This window comes from Oculina patagonica, chromosome 4 (genome assembly GCF_052425735.1).
Source record: "Oculina patagonica isolate OP01 chromosome 4, crgOcupat, whole genome shotgun sequence".
In the NCBI taxonomy this organism is placed as follows: Eukaryota; Metazoa; Cnidaria; class Anthozoa; order Scleractinia; family Oculinidae; genus Oculina; species Oculina patagonica.
Window position 1 is genome coordinate 17779646 of NC_135761.1, and position 17548 is coordinate 17797193.

The 17548-nt window shown below is 38.9% G+C and overlaps 1 protein-coding gene and 1 pseudogene across 3 annotated transcripts in view; one reads left to right on the forward strand and one right to left on the reverse strand.

Annotated features, from left to right (window-relative positions):
- LOC144651639 (protocadherin Fat 4-like) overlaps nt 1-9400 on the forward strand; it is a 45821-nt gene extending 36421 nt beyond the window's left edge. Inside the window, exons 32-42 of one of the 2 annotated variants that reach the window (XR_013570354.1) lie at nt 417-482; nt 1139-1207; nt 1421-1621; nt 2826-2891; nt 3551-3616; nt 3875-3943; nt 4641-4689; nt 6099-6127; nt 6610-6667; nt 7038-7146; nt 7251-7387. Coding sequence is in view for 1 of the 2 variants with exons in the window: in XM_078511583.1 (XP_078367709.1) it covers nt 417-482; nt 1139-1207; nt 1421-1621; nt 2826-2891; nt 3551-3616; nt 3875-3943; nt 4641-4689; nt 6099-6127; nt 6610-6667; nt 7251-7781 (1204 nt within the window). In the remaining variant the exon portion in view is untranslated. Of the gene's footprint in view, nt 1-416; nt 483-1138; nt 1208-1420; nt 1622-2825; nt 2892-3550; nt 3617-3874; nt 3944-4640; nt 4690-6098; nt 6128-6609; nt 6668-7037; nt 7147-7250 lie in introns of both variants that reach the window. The other variant, XM_078511583.1, reaches the window with a different exon arrangement.
- A 218-nt stretch (nt 9401-9618) lies between these two features.
- Nucleotides 9619-17204, reverse strand: LOC144648210 (uncharacterized; annotated as a pseudogene). The gene is made up of 3 exons (XR_013569671.1): nt 16416-17204; nt 13822-14925; nt 9619-11248 (listed from the first exon to the last, which is right to left on the reverse strand). The product of XR_013569671.1 is annotated as an uncharacterized LOC144648210 (transcript).
- Nucleotides 17205-17548: the final 344 nt, after the last annotated feature.

Genomic DNA, 17548 nt, shown 5'->3' on the forward strand with positions numbered 1-17548 from the left:
TTTGTGGTACAGATTTCTCTTAAGGTCATGCAATTCCCATTCTTGTGAAACAAATACAAGTAGACTATGCACAGACTATGACTTATTTGAATCCGGTGTTAGAATTTCTTTGCAATTTTGATCGACAGCCGCCATATTTGAAACACCTTTTTTTCAGCCAATCAGGCCCGGTTGTTCAAACGGTGGATAATACTATCGAGTGAATAAGTGCCGCAAAATGTATGACGCTATCCACTTGATAGATAGTGATTGTTTTTTTTTTTTCTGCTATCCACCCTCTAAAAAGCAACTGGTGTAAAAGCCATTAATTGGGTTCTTGATTTTGCCACGCTTCCCACCGATTGCAAAGTTTTATTTTTAGTGCTAATTGGCTGCATACGATTACACTGGTTACATTTTCTTTAATTTATCTTTAGCATGCTGCGTAATCTTACTGGAGGGACAGTGATAATCAAAGACATGCAAGACACTAGTGACGGACGGTAAGTTTTTGAAGACGTAGTTATAACAACTACAATTGGGGAGGACTTACTCCCTTTTCAGGGGTGGAAAGCTATCTAAGACGCATCCTTCATGAGGATGAACCCCTTGAGCACAAATTTCTTGAGGTAATATGTTTAAAATATTTGTTTATAGAAATGTTGAGTAGTCGGGAAGTTTGAATTAGTAATATTTGCCCATGATGGGAAGGGGAGATGGGGGAAGGGGCAATGGGGTCTATGCAAAACTTTCGGGTATGCCCCATCATTTACGTAGTCTTTCAATTTTGGGTCCTGCCATACGTTTGTTTTGGAGATACATTTTCCGACTTGTTCCACAACAGTAAGTTCCTAACTCACGAAACTTTTATTCAAAAAGCTTTGAAAAAGTCTGTATGGTGATTATTTTTTATCAAAAAACGTTTTATAAACCTAGTAGTGTGTCATGAAAACTAATTGAGACGCGGTGGCCCAATGATTTGTGCGCTGTACTCTCGATCGAGCGGTCCGGGATCGTTCCCTGGCCGGGGCCATTTCGTTGTGTTCTTAGGCAAGACACGTTACTCTTACAGTGCCCCTCTCCTCCCAGGTGTTTAAATGAGTATTGGCGAGGCTAGTACTGTATCATTAACAGCTGATTTTGTTTTGATTCATTTCAGCACCATAATCTATTTCCATGCTATTGAGAATAGCACGCTGCATATTCTAACCCCGGACGATTTTATGAGGTAAACCGCAAGGAGACTCAGATATCCGCTATAGAGACCACAGCAAGTCTGTTTTGTGTGGCAATATTTTTGTCATCTGTCATCAGTTTTTGCGTTGCAGTTTTGCTTTAACACATTTTTGACAATTTGTACCTCTGTTTTGGCCATGTTTTTTAATCTCACTTTATAATTATTTGTCAGTAAAATCTTTTTTGTCTTGTGATTGAATTTCAGTCTTTTGCTGAATAGCACCGAACTGATCAACGAAATTTTTGAAAAGTGGAACATACGCACGCCTTCAGGCGGGACAGCGGAGGCGTCCACAGGCTCAAGGGAGGAGTTCAGTGCTGTGATTGCCGCCATGTTGGTGATTTCTGTCGGTATCGGAGTAGCAGGATTGATCGGTATTATAATCACGTGCCGCAAGAAAAAACGGTAAGCTTAAAGGGACTGTGTCACGGATTTTAGCTAAATTTAGGCATGGGAGACGACCATCAAATTTGTTGAAATATAAAAATAACATCTTAAAACAGCGAAGGAAAAATTCAATTACACACTAACTACAAAAGAAGGTATGGATCGCCAAAAGAGACGAAGATTAAAACGGATTGCAATATGAGTTTTTGAAATATTGTTAGGCTGAACAGTTTTCAAAGAAAATCTTATTTGCTTGTAACTACGCCCGAGAGACACATTAGGTTGCAATGAAGCTATGGGTTTGTCATTTAGGCCCATAGAAGTAATTTCCTTGCAATTAAAACGAGCATTTGGCAAAACTTAATCCTGAAAATAAACTTAACTCAGCCGTGACACAGCCCCTTTTACTGTGAGATTTGATTGGTTGAAATGATAAAATACATTGGAATCCCGATTTCTTGAACATCCTGTTAGAGCGGTTTTCACTTGAGTGTCAAAAGTTAATTGCGTTTGCTTTGGTTTTGCATTGCTACGCTTAGTGATTGGCTTAAAAATCTCGTGCCACTTTCTCAGCCAATCAGAACTAAAACCAAAACCAATCGTGACTCGCTCGCGCATGTTTTCCCGCGCTTCGTGCCGGCTACATGTATTTGCTTCGAGTTTTGATTGGTTCACTGGTTTGTCTGTGTCCTTTGTGATTGGCCGGAGTAATTACTTTGGTTTTGGTTTTACGACACTCAATTGAAAACTGCTCTAACTCGAACCAAAAATCTTTATCTTTCCTCAGTCGAAAACTACAATTTTGACCCAGATTTCTCAAACTGCCTGATTGCTCGAACCAATTTTCGTTTCCCTTGAAAGAACAAGAAATCGGGATTGCACTGTAGAACAATTGCATTGATTGTAAGTGAACTGTGGATGCTCTTGGCAAAGGCAGGTTCACGTGACTTGTTCGTGCTGTGTTCCGATTGGACAATAATAACCTGAACTTGGCCTTAGACGATTGATCTTAACTATCACCCAATGTTCCAACGGGAAGCCATTACTTGGGTTTCGCACAAGAAAACGGCATTCCACACTTTTAAAGCAGGGCAAAATGACTCTGAAAGCTAGACGTTATGGGGTGATAGGTCTAAAATTAAAAACGGTGCCTGTTTGTCTTTCATATGTCAGGTTGGAATTCTTGACATTAAAAACTCTCTTATTTTGCTTTATTTTTTAGTCAGAAGACCATTTACAAGACAAGTAATACCGGAGAATCACCTTTAACACCAGCAACGGCCTGGTAGTAAGTACAAAAGATTGATCACTTTTCTAAAACCTGAACTACATCTCGAATTGCAAAAAAGCACCCGGTACTAACCAAAACAAATGATGCTTTCATGAACCAATAGTACCTGCTCGAAAAATCACTTACAGGGCTGATTCGAATGTAGTTAAGTCTGTTACAGTAAAAACCCGCGTGTAAGAACCTAGGAATTTAAGAACCTTCTGGAAGAAATTTGCTTTTTTAACACCCCAAAATATAAGAACCTGTTTAGCCAAACAAATTCCAACAGGTTCTCATATGTGGGGTTTAACTATTTAATTTATATTTTTTTACCAAAAAAAAGGTGATCGATAATACAGTACTGTATCATTGATCAATTAATGTTGTTGGACTTCTGGTAGCATGGGTACATTAATAAATATTTATAATGAAGAACAGACCAGATTTTATACTATTTTCTGATAATCAACAACAAAGTCTACTCTGTAGAAATTAAGAACCTAATTAAGAACCTACTTAGCCTAAACTGTCAATAAATACCCCATAATACAAGAACCTGTTTTGCCAAACTCTGAAAAAAGTAGGTTCTTACACGCAGGTTTTTACTGTATTAGAAATGTCAGAAGATTATTTACGGAATTCTTTCTTATTTATTACTGCTAACATCGTGATTTCAGTTCTATGGATATTCCTGGCATTGAAGCATTTATTGATTCCAAGGCTGATGGAACTCGGCATTCCCGGTAAATATATTTTCAGTTACATTTTTGCGAAAAAAATAAAACCCCATATATACTAAAACCAATTATAAGCATTTGTTAAAAAAAAACCTTAAGGGCTAATTATACTTACAATGACCTATCGTATCTGACCTAAGCATCACTAGCTACGCTGATTCAAATGTTTTATCAGTCTGTTAGTAGAAATGGTATTAGAAATTTTCAGAACTATACCTTTTTTTGCTAACATTGCGATTTGTGTCTTGCTTTATGTTATTTCAGCTCCTCTTCAGATATTCCCGGCATTGAAGGATTTAGTGATTCCAGGGCAGATGGAACTCGACTATCTGGGTAAATATGAGGATACCTAAACTTCGTGCCAGGATCCGAGCCAGGATCCGGTTAGCCTAACTAGCGCCCCGGTTAGCCTGAATAGCACTCTGGTTAGCCTAAATTAGCGTTTGGCTAGCGTAACTAGCACTCCGGTTAGCCTAAATAGCACTTAGGTTAGCCTACTTTAGCTTAGTTTGCTTGCGGTTAGCTTTTATAATAGGGTTAGGATCCTAGCTCGGATCCTGGCTCGAATCCTGGCTCGGATCCTGGCTTTATTATTATTATCGCGTGAGAGAAAATAACCCAGTCACAAGCTAAGCCCCTTTCTGAACAGTTAATATGAAGCCTCCCATGCCGTCATTACTTCCTCCCACCTTCTTATCACTGGCTCTTACCCTCTTATCACTGGCGGCTTCCACCCTTTCATCACTGGCTCCCACCCTCTTATCACTGACCCCAGCCCTCTCATCACGGGTTCCCGGCCAACATTTGTTGGTTCAGTTGTCCTATTGGTTTGTAATATGCTTTAAAAAAACACACATACATATTTAACGTCATGTCACATTTCCCTCCTTAATTTGACAAACGGCATAGTAACTGCCGCCCTGTTTTCATTTATCGTGATGGAAACATCATTCAAGTGAGTCTCTCTACATGAACACGATGCTGATTTCCTCCATTTGAAGTTATACTGATGCTTTGCTTTTTGTCACAGGAGGAAGAACACAAAGTACACAGTTCAAAAAGATCCAGCCCCTATGTCGGTATGTTTCTTTGTAAGCGTGTGCATATGTGCATTGATAAATGTAGGACTTTCTCTTTGACTGTCCGTCTGCCCTTCTTTCCGACTGCGTGACTTTCTTTCTGACCGACTGACCGGCCAGCCGACTGAGTGACAAACCCTCGCTCACCCCTACCGACCGAGTGACTATGTGACTAATCTTCATCCTTAAACCATCACGTAGGTCTGTCGGCCGCTCCATTTAAGGTGGCTCGTACCGGTTTTTCTTGCGTGGGAAGTCTGGTGACTAGCGCGCGCGTCACGCTTCATGCCCACGAGTCACGCGCGAGATTTGAAAAGAAAAACAAACATGGCGGCCGAGTGCGAGGTTGCTTTTCTTCATTTTAAGAAAAAATTCCGCGTTCAACTGAAGTTTTTTCATCAAGAACATTTTAAGTCAACTTAATGTTCGACAGTCAAAATGTTTTCGGATCTCGCTGCTCGAGTTACAAAAGCAAATTCGCATGTGCTACGATCGATCTTGTCGGAGATCGTGACTCAATTCCACTTTTTTCGTTTCAGCTTATTTGAGTTCGCTTTCAAACACATGATTATTCAGACAAAGAAATACTAAACAGTAAGACCTAAGAGGCACAACTGGCGCTAACTGAATCTGGCTAAATTCCATGAAATCCTGAGCCGAAAAGTTTCGCAGACAAAGCGAGGGGAAGTCCACGCGTGTTGCGCGCGTATGTGCCCGCAAAGATCAGCGGTAGTCAGAACTGAGCATGAGTAAATACCAAACTTTTAAAATCGAAATTTTAAAGTGCGCGGAAACGCGCGTGGGAATTATTGAGTTCGCGAAGGCTTTAGCAAGAAAACTAACCCGATGACCCCTATTTTTTATTGCCCTAATATTTTCCTTTTATGTAAAGGAAACGCCAGAAAAAATCTAAAAAAATTCTACGAAAGGAATTTTTAATTACTTACAAATTGCTCTTTTTTGCATTTGCAAAAAATCCGCTTCGTAGAATTTTTTTAAAATAATTATACAGTTTCTTTTTCATATGCTTAAAGTTATCACGAGAAAAAAAATGGGGGTCATCGAGTTAGTTTTCAAGATATAAGCACTGGAAGCTGAAAAAGGGTCCAAAAAAATCATTGCCTATCGTTGCCATGGTAACCACTGATGACGTAATTATTGGTATTTTGGATCAACAACACAATGGGTAATGTAATTATACAAAAAAATTGTTACGATCTTTAATTATTTTTTTGGCCATTTTCTTCCAAACGTCGCACAGTCAAAAACCTGAAAACTGGTACGAGCCACCTTAAGTGAGTTTTACAGTGTTATGCTGGGGTGGAGGGTAGAGGTTATCCTGTGAGCTTCTCTGTACTTTGTTGTTGTATTTTCTGATTTTAACTAAAGTGCTGTTATTTTTTTTTCAGGGTGATTTCGCACTGTCACGAAATCCATTGTAAGTAACAATAACAGCACGTTCGTAGCTTTGTTTTAACACCAATGAATCATATCCGTCATAACTTATTTTTAACCTACAAAATGAAAAAATATCAGGTCGTTTTCTACTTTGTTTGACTTTTGCTTCAAAGTAATGTCTTCTCCGGAACCTTTCAAATGAACCTTAGGAAGTTCACCTTGTTCAGTGGAGGGCAAGCGACGCGCTGGGACATGCAAAACAAAGCGACTTCAACCAGTCACACCTAACTTTTCTTTGTTTTGGATGTGTCGGAGCGTAGTTTGCCCTCCAGCAAGGTGCTATTTTGTGCATGTGACCGTTGGTTGCAAAGGGCCCATTCAGTGAACATTATGAGCGAAACTCATTTTCATATGGAATGGTGTGCACCAAGGTTCATTTTATAAAAAGAAGGAAAACCAACTTGGAAAATGGCCTTTTCCCGTGAGCTGTATTTAATTAGTTGATAATTGTTTTTGCCACAGAAGAGGAAGTGGCTCGTACAAAGTGAAGAATCAGGCACGGAAAAAAGATCATGAAGAGGTAGGTTTCATATTAATGATACAGAGAGCGACCAAATCTGATTTGTCCTAGCACGATCAATACAAATGAATTAAATTTAGGTAGCCTAAGTTATAATAAGAAAACAAGGTAAATGAAAAAAAAAAAAGTTTGTCGCTCGACTTGATTTTCTTCAGCTTTACCCATCCTAGTTTATTTTGGGGTTATTATTACTTCCTTGGTTTTTGAACTATTATTTCAAGTCATCCCCGATTTGAACGTAATTTGGAGCAGCACAAAACATTGTAACATGGTTTTTCTTGAAGCACTTAGTCAGGTAGGCAGTCAGTCGATGAAATCGAACAGATTTTCCTCTTCACCTCACATATATGGATCTTAACACTGCTTTCAGCCCAAGCTGTCCGCGGAACACCGTTATAATAAATGAAAAATGGCAAGGACGTATTGAAGATGTACGGAAGCTCAGGAACATGACGGTCGAATCTGCACATGCACTAAAGGTTTTGTTCCTATAAATGCTTCTCAGGTTTTTTTGCACTTTGCACTTCAAGGTTTTAGTAAGTACGATAATTGACCAATTCTTTATCATATTGTGTTTCAACAGAAAAGGGAAGCCGTTTCCTTAAATCATTATGGGTCGACCACTGATTCCCGTATTGACCGCTACGAAGATCATAAAGAGTGTAATACCATAGGGAGCCTTGCAACCAAAGCCACGGCAATTACAAAACACGTTGAAAGCCACGAGAACCCTGGCTTCGATCACAGTCAAGGTCAAGACAAGAGTGACGAGAAACGTAGAGAATTTCGAGAGGTTTCCGTGGATAAGCCGCCGGGCAAAAGCAGTGAAAAAAGCAAAGAACGAAGGGTGAGGTTTGATCTGCGCGGGTCTAAAGAGAGGAAAGCCAGACGACCAGCCATGGGAAATATCCCGGATATTATTGTGATCAGTGAAGAAGCAGGAGGGAACTTGAAGTTCGACGAAACTGATAAGAAAAGAGCTTATGGCGAAGAAGCTAGCGATGATGACGATGAGTTGCCAGCTGATATAAGTTCCATTTTTGAGGACGCAAGGAAGAGTTCAGCAACATTGCCTTCCGTAAGCGACGAGGAAGGAACAGTGGTAGAAATTTAATACACCGTTTTTTTTTTACCCCCTGAGAGAGGGCGCGGTTCTTATTCGTTCAAATTGTTCCCTTAAACTAAGCAGTTTACTTAGATCGTGTTCAGTTGGGTGCTCCATTTCATGATCAACCACTCCAGATTTGGTAAATTTGGTTGAACAGCCCAAATGGAACACAATTCCAACCGGTTTTTTTTTTTTCGTACTCTAATCTACTGGGATATAACTGTTTTCAGTTGATTTAGTTAAAATGATTCTTGAATAGAGCGGTTTTCACTTGAATGGTAAAAGTACTTCGCGTTTGCATTGGTTTTACATTACTACTCTCAGTGATTGGTTTAAAAATCTCGCGCCACTTTCTCAGCCAATCAGAAGTATAACCAATACCAATCGCCACTTGCTTGGGTACGTCCTCCCGCGCTTTGTGCCGGCAACTTGTATTTGCATCGAGTTTTAATTGGTTTGCTGGATTGTCTATGCCTTTGTCTACGTCGTTTGTGATTGGCCAGAGTGATTACTTTAGTTTTGGTTTTACGACAGTCAATTGAAAACTTCTCTATATACCGATTCAGCGAAGAACAGTTAAAAAAGTATTGTTTTGGGACACTTCAAACAAAACGACCCTTGCAAATGAATTTAACGCCAGTTTAAGACGTTGATCAAACCGAATCAGCGCCGAAAACGGTTTTTCTAATAGAAAATGACATAAATTTCTCGAATTCTTCTTTCAATTTCATAGCATTTATTAGTATTGTTCAAGGATTCATTTTGTTTTATATTTTCTACTTTAATCCCATAACTTCCACCTGTCTATATCAACACAAATGGCGCTGTCCTCGCACAGAAAAAAAGCAGTAATTGTAAACACTAGTTCTACTTGATATCTGTACTATGAGCTTGCTCACCCAACTTATATTAAGATATTCTGACTAGTTATATCAACGTCGCTATATCTTGCACCGTTTACTTGTAAATACGTATAAATAGGCAACAAAATGCTGGGAGATGACCTGCGCTGGCCCCAATACCCTAAGCACCAACGAGCCACTTGGCTCTCAGTTGTTTTTTTTTTTTGATTGGGAAAAAACGACGATACCTTTTATTTCTATTTATTGCGTTCAGTTGCACTTCGTCTAACAGTGCCACGTTTAATTGGGCCTTGATAGACCAGAGATGTAGTACTCGATGCTGCATAGTAGGCGAAAGTAAAAAGTTGTCGATAACTAAAAAGGCAGTGTAAGCAATGTATCGATAACAATGTGATCGAAAATTAACTAAGCCTTACTAAGCTTTCTTAGTCTGTGAGACAGTTGTTGACAACTATATAAGCCATTATCTGTCTGTTGCCAGCGGTTTCAGTGCCAAAACATGCACACTGACTTCGAACTCTTGTTACTAAGCCCTCGCATAAATGTAAGCTACGGTCTAGTAAAAGGAAAAGCTCTAATGAGCATTGTTTCGGTTCATTTTAATTGTCAACAAGCCACTCTCTACTGTAGCATGTCGAGGCACTTAGCTTCATGATCAGTATTAGTGAAAAGTAGCTGGTTAGGTCTAAAGAGCGCAGCGCCAAATTAAGGAATATTGTAAAAATAAAAAAGATCATTATTAAAACTTGCTAACTTCACGAATGTAACTTGTAAATCGGCACTTAATATTTAAATTGCCGTTGAAGCAAACGACAATGTTTATAAAGTATATGGTGATAAATTGACTTCTTGTAGATTTCCCTGCATCCTGGGAACGAGGTTGAGTTAATGCCCCATTCACAAGTATAATGTTGTTCAAAATTGCTGTGTAAAAATATTGCTGACTGGAGTTTATTGGCTTTATTGGGACCGTGTTTAAAACCAGCATAACATTTAGATCCATTGATGCGCAGTTGTAGCAGCAGCAGTAACAGTAGTGGTAATAGTGTGGTAGTGGTAGTACGTACAGTCAGTGAATTCATTCAATTTAAACTGTTAGTGTTTAACGGCAGTGTAACTAGAACATAACGATTGTGTTGAGTTTGCGTGGAAGGAAACTTATCGGGGGAGGGGTGGGGATTGTAACAGTAACTACCTTTGAGTTCGACGAAAGTAACTTTTAGTCTTTTTTTATCTAGGAGCGGGACTTTTTAGTTTTATCGTAATCTAGCCTGTTCCAGGCTCTCGGTTTGTGGGGAAGAGCGAAAAAAAGCAGGCGAGCGCGGAAAAGACGAGCGGGGAAGAAGGCGAGCGAGTAATCGTAATCGTGCTATCGTGATTACAAAAATCAAATCACTATATTTGTTAAATAGCACCTTAGCACCTTGTTAAATCCCCACCCCACCCCTTTCTACTTTCGATAACCAGATTTCGTTTTCGTGTAAAATATGACACCTTCGTCTAAAACAAAATAAAAATTTGTTAATACTACAGCAAATCAATGATATAATATCAATGATGTAATAAAGTATCAAAAGTATGATCCTAGTCTCGTGCCATAGAAAAAGTCTTCAGAGTGCAGACGCAACAGTTTAAGTAAACATTGTCCAGTAGCTCGATGCTGGGCGAGGGTGTTTGGCACATAAATACAATCATCATAATCATCAATTGGCATATAGAACCCGCTATGGTCCACTGCTATCACACCCGATCTGTTTGCAAGCATTCCAACATAAACATCGTCCATTCTATATGGCTTAATCACATCAAATAAAGGAACCAGACACTCGATAACATCATATGACATAACAAAGCCAGCGCCACTGCAAAAATCTGGATAGTGTGTATGATTGTATTCTTCGTAACTGACGTTCCATTTCCCAGCTCGACGTACTATAGGATTGGGGTGAAGTCTGCCCATAAAAAGTCCTTCTTTGGGTGTTGTTTTTCTTTGCAAGAATTGAACCAAATCTTTGGTGTTAACCAGCACATCATCGTCTGCTTTGAATAAGAACGAAAACTTACAATATCTGGCTGCCCATTCGAAGGCCATCTGTATTTTCAAACTCTGCTTCCAGTAATGTTCGTAATAGTCCGCACGAATTATGTCGCCATAGATGTCACTTTCTGTTTTTACTGAATCAGAATGTTTTTGATTCGTTGTTTGACCAAGGAGGAAGTATGTTTTCCACTGAGGGGCGGTACTGTTATCAGCACCCCAAGTCTGTCGAATTAAATTTCTCCTTTCAAAATTTCCTGGAGCAGACGCGACCAGGAAAAGAAGAAAATAGTTCTGTTCACAAGTTGTCTTAGTTATCAGAGTAGTTTTGTGCTGGGGAGATCATTCGCCAAGATTTACAATCGTGACGAGGACTAAAACTGCTGGAAAATGTAGCTGAAGGCGCTACGGAATAAGAAGACTTGATGTAGACACCAGTTACCCAGCGTAGTTATTGAAGCAGCTGCTATAACTCCAACAAGATAAAACTGCCTTTCAGTCAAAGACAATATTTTCCAGGGCAGTATTACTAGACAATGTTTTAATTTGCGATGCATATTCCGGATATGATGCTAGTTAACCACACTTCTCATTTGGCAAGTTACAAATCCTTCCTTCCGAGCTCAAGCTCCTCCTAGAAAATAATTTCATTAAATTGGTTTGGATGAAGCAAAGGAGAGAACTGACTGAGGGGGGATTGACTTTCACAGCTAATATAACGTTTTAGCGTACAATATAGCAATTGACGTGTAACCGATCACGCTACTTGTCGTGTGTCCCAGAGTAGCCATAATTGACATAATGAGATGTTTATTACATTCTCCCTTTTACCCAAGAAAAAAATGCTCTGAGCACTAATACAGCATTGGCAATATTCATTGGATCTTATTATCTCATGCCTCATTCTAAATAAAAGAGCTGAATAAATTTCCGCACGATTGTACGTTCTGATAAAGGAGGAAATTGAATTGATTAACAATGCTCAGAATGCTGACGTTGTTACAGCTTGTTGTGAGCGTTTAACTGATTCTAATATTTGTGTGACTCAAATAAAACAGCTCTTTAAATTCGTTGAATTACTCTCGTACTTAGGAGACTTAGGATGTTTTGGAAGATTCGATCGAGGGCTGTTCGATTGTGCCGTTAGTATGCGAGTGTCGCAAGTCGAACGCAGTCAAGCGCGCATTAACAAATTAATTATAAATGTTCCTGGGTTGGATTTGATCTATTTTCGAGTACACTAAATTAGTCCAACGACGAAATTTCAATATAATTGGCAGTACCTTTCCATCTACATCTACTATATATGAAACAGGGCTACACCTTGTGATGTTAGATTTGTGCGGGTCGGTTGTTTTGCTATAAGGTTCGTTCGCCACCAGCTGTCTGTTGTTTTGTGAATAATAAGAAGCCTTTACTTATAGATAGACCTTTCACAATCAGCACGACAAAATCAACTGCTACAAACACTAAAGCTTCTATAACACTTTAACTATATTAAGTTTACAAAGCGACTCAAAAGCAAACTAAATCGAAAACATAAGTATATGAAGTCCTCCCGTATATTTTCCTCACCTGTTAATGGCCGCTGTTATAATACGGCCTAAATATCAATCAGGGGATCTTGGTTCCACCGCGTCGAAAAAGTTCTTAGCCTGATTTATGGGTAGTCTGAGGCACAAGGCAAAGATGCATCAAACCCAACCACGCGAGCTCAGTTTTTACCGCAATGCCTTATTGGAGTAAAATAAAAATATGACGAAGCTTTACGCATCACGTGTAAAGTAACACCTGCGGGCGAGCCACGAGTTGGGAGTATAGTAACGTGGGATATGATTTGCATAACTGTTAAATAAATTTTCTCTTGGGGGTGAGGTCTGAGTAAAAGAGCTGGGGGGGGGGGGGAGAGACTGGGAGTATGAGCTGTTTTTTGGTCTGACAAGGGGTCATAAAGTTTGCAATTTTGGTCTGGAAATGGGTGTAGTTTTAGGGAAACCACACGAGCGTATTTACATAATCGTATTTATGTCTTCTCATTGCCTCAAGGAGCACAAACAAAACTCAGCCCAAGATGCGTAACTCAACAGTCGAAGTTTGGTGAAGTTGGCATTGCTTTTAAGGTTTATTTTTTTCTGGGTGATTTCATCGTGTAATATAACATCTTCCTTGCGTAGTCTTTTTAACTGAAACTAAAAATTAGAGTATACTCGTTGTTTTGTTTTCCATAAGCATGTTGAAATCAACGATAAATGTGGACGACGTTCAACGTCGTTATGACACAATTTTCAAATTCAAAATGGGTAGAATAAACTGTTACAGAATTGACACCATATCTTAATGCCCAATCGGACTCATTTAAGCGAGCTATTTCTGCTACTCAATTTTTGAATTTGAAATTGGTGTCATGGCGACTTCGAAACGTCGTTCGATTTATTTGTTGACTTTCACACCCTTATGACATCACTAAACCTTTGCTTATAAGTATTTTGTTACCAGTTTCCAAATACGTCTAATCAATACGTAGCCTTCGACGCAGCCGTTTTTAGGGGCATCGTGTTTCACTCCTCCCCAATTTGTGGGGAGGAGTGAAACACGATGCCCCTAAAAACGGCTGTGTTGAGGGCTAATCAATACGTCATTACTGTTTCATTCACTTTTTAAGGTCACGGTGGCTGTGTTTCCAGTACCTATAATTTGATGGATCAATACTACCACTGTTCATCAGCTAATGCCCGAAGTCATTGGCAAACATGTTAGGAGTAACTAGAAGTGGGAAGACAGGTTTGTGTTGTTTCACAAAAAAAATTGGGAAATTTTTTGTTAAATTTTTTTTTAGTTTTTTTTTTCTTTAACCTGTAGCCATTTTCAGTTCAACAGGTGCCTAATCCATAGTATAGCCTGATAAAAGACGCCATTTAAGGAGAAAATTGTGCTTGCTTATAACTCAAAACGAGCTCGGTGACCTCCACTTTTGAATTTCGAATTGTAATCATCAGCTCAGTATGTTAAAACCTTCGGGAGAGTTTTACATTTTTACGAAAGGGGTCAAGAGTCATCGTCATTTTTTTTGAAAATTGAAGGCAGCTCTGAATCCCTAGTTCTGAAGTAATAAAGCAACTCAATTAAAAATGTGGATAAGGCGTTAAAAGTATGATCCAAGTTTTGTGCCATAAAAGAAATCTACAGAGTGCATGCGAAAAAGTTTGAGTAAACATTGTCCCGCAGCTCGATGCAACACAAGAGTGTTTGGCACAAAGTCACAGTCATCGACATCATAACTGAATGGAATAATGAACCCGTTATGGTGCACTGGTGTCACACCCGATCTATTTACAAGCAATCCAACATAAACATCATCCATTCGATATGGCTTAATCACGTCAAATAAAGGAACCAGACACTCGACAACATCATATGTCATAACAATGCTAGCACCACTGCAGAAATCCGGATAGTGTGTATCACTGTATTCTTCATAAGTGACATTAAATTTTCCATCTCGAGGTACTTCAGGGTTGTAGTGACGTTTGCCCATGTAAAGGCCTTTTCTAGGTGTGGATCTCCTTTGCAAGAATTGAACCAAATCTTTGGTGTTAACCAGCACATCATCGTCTGCTTTGAGTAGGAACGAATAATTACAATATCTGGCTGCCCATTCGAAGGCCATCTGTATTTTCAAACTCTGGTTCCAGTAATGTTCATAATAGCCTGCACGAATCATGTCGCCGTATTGGTTATTTTCTTTATGGAGTAAATCCGACAGTGTTTGATTCGTTGTTTGACCAAGGAGAAAATATGTCTTCCACCGAGGGGCAGCATCATCATCAACTCCCCAAGTTTGACGAATTAAATTTCTCCTTTCATAATTTGCTGGTGCAGACGAGACCAAGACAAGAAGAAAATAGTTCCGTTCACAAGCATTCTTTGTTATCAGAGTAGTTTTGTGCTGGGGAGATGTTTTCCAAGACTTACAGTTGTGGTTAGGACTAAAACGGCTGTTGGAAAACGTAGGAGGCTCGGTAGACTGGGATGACGAAGGCTTGATGAAGTGATTGGTGACCAATGTAGTTATTAAAGCAGCTACTATTATTCCAGCAAGATGAAGTTCCCTTCTTGTCATAAACATCATTTTCCATTGTAATATCACTATACCGTATTTTAACTTGCGATGCATTTTGAGTCGGATGCTAGTGAACCACACTTCTCATTTGGCAAGTTTTTTTTTCTTCCTTTCGAGTTCGAGCTCCTCCTAGAAATAAACCAAACTGCATTAGTTTTGATGAATAACATAAAACAAAGGGGAGGCTCCTTAAAAAAGGGATATGTAGTTTCACAATTATAAGAGGGTCTGAATCGGGTAGCTCGATAACACTAAACACTTTTAATTTCACACTTAAAAAAATTAAAAATTCACTGTAACAGTCAATTTTATCCAGGACGAATAAAAACGGCTCCAAAAAGGCCCATATTAGTTTTTGTTAAGTTAGATCAAGAAGTTTTCGGCCATTTTCCAACGATTTCTGATCATTTCGGAAGTTTTCCGAAGACTACCGAAGATATCCGAAGAATACCGAAGATTTCCGAGGAGAAATCCGAAAATTTTCTTAAGTTCATGAGAGATTTATTTGCCGCTTAACGAAGAAAAGATAAGAATGTACAATGCTAACAGACTGGGTTTTTGTGAAAACCTCCAAACACTTAATAACACTAAAAACTAAACCCCATTCAGACCGTCTTATAATATCTATAAACAGTAATTACAATTTCTTGTAAACTCGAACATTTTGTATTTTGCAGACTAAAAGGACGATTTCACGGTAAACTAATAATCGGTTGTACGATTTTTGAGAATGCACGGGTGCATGTACGATATTGTTTTTGCCGTTTTCTTCCGTCCATACAAAGGCCATTCATTTCACAGACATTCCCATTAGCTCTGTAAGGCGAGAAAGCAAAATATACCGACTTTCCTTTCTTTTGTTTATCGTATTTCAATTCTCAATTGCAAATAAGTTTCTTCTTAGCCTTAAAAAGATCCCTGGGAAAAGTCCTTAAACAATAGTTATAAATATCCTTTTAAGGTGAAACATATATTGTTTGATTAAGGGTGTGTCACTAACATATAGATATTAAATTCTTTTTTTACTTTGAATTGTTTATGTGGTTGCTTTTGCGTTCATATGCTCTGCTGGGAACCCTGTTATTTTCGCTTTGGATCTCCTATTCAGCACTGATTCAAGGGCCTTGACTAGGGAATTTGAGAGACTGGGATTTCCCGTTATACACTGAGCATACTTTCGCGCCCAGAAAGTCCTTGTAAACAAGTGTCTCTGGTTTTAGCATAGTTAAACCCACACAAAAATGGCTACCGAATCGATATCGTTCCACTTTACTAATAAATAATCAACTTTATGATATACCGCGCGACAAACAGCCTCCTAATCAACCCGTCATTGAATGTGCAGATTGGAGTTTTAAGATTTTGATTGAACGAAATAAACTTTTCTGATGTTAAAAATTTTTTGTTTGTTTTTGTCATCCTGTTCTCGACACCGGTCAAGTTCGCTATGGATTATTAGAAGCCTTATGTCCCTGGCCTATTATATTGTGGGAGAAGGGAAGAATCGCTAGAACAACGACTTAGTCAATTGCGGTTATCATTGAAGTTCCTATGGTACTTTTACTGCAAGCTTAGAACGCGACTAAAAAATAAATTTGAAAACACAACAGGTTACTCACCAAACATTAAGTCCACCCGTTTGTTTATTTCCGTAGAACCTTTTTTTTTCCGTAGAACTTTTCGAGCGTTTGGAAACCTGGTGAAACCCGAAGCACGAGTTTTTGAAATTACTTCTCCAACAAAGAAAATTAGATAATTTTTCTATGTAATTAGCAGTGCCTATTCGGACAGGTTTGTTTTCGTTTGTTATATTTTTACAATGGAACTCGATCATGTCACATACTTGCTAGGTTATCCAATTGTTGGCTTTGTCAAGGCTATCTGACACCCACTTGTTAGATTTTCACAACATTCTGTAATAATTATTGATTGTATATCTCCTGCTTCGTTGGTTGTTTGATCGAAACGAACGCTCTGCTTAGTACCTTGCTTCGCCGTGGCGAATAGATTTAGACAAGGAGAGTTTTGCACAGAAAGGGCCCGGTTCCAAAGTGTAGCCTCTGCAAAAACAAATGGGCGGCTTCATTTTTTGGAACGGCATAGAGTGGTGGACGTTGAAAGTGCTAACGTTGGAACCACGTGGCTTCTTCGAAGAAAGTAAACCTAAAGAAGAGATAGCATCGAACGAGAAAGCAGTCAATTCTCATTAGCTCTTTTAATTTGGTGGACTTGAATAATTGTTCGATTCACTAACAAATAAGAAATGTGTGTAAGTTTCGTTATGAAATGTTTGATGGTGAAATTTATTGTCTGCATCGGAAAAGCGATTTTTTAAACGTTGTTGTTGTGTTGCTTTATGAATATGCAGATTAAGAAACATTTTACACACGGGTTTAAAATCGTTTCCAAACACGTGTGGCTTTCAACTCGTTTTTCATTGGGTTTCTAAACTCATCCACCGGACCAGAATGGGGCGTTCTGGTAGGCTTATAACAATATGAATAATTAATGAGTTTGAGAAGTCAGAGTAAAGCCGCGATGCGAGCTTAAGCATAAGCACGTGCGCTTAAGGCTTGGGTTCATGTGAAAGCCGTTTTTCCACCGTTAAATGTGGGTTTAATGCAAATCATGATCTCGTTAGCGTTCCAAGCAATCAAAAAATTCTCTGCTCATTTCCCAAATTTATGTTTTGCGGTAATTTGTGAATTTTTGGGTGTATTTTGAGGATTTTTGGGAGGAAATAGTTTTTCTC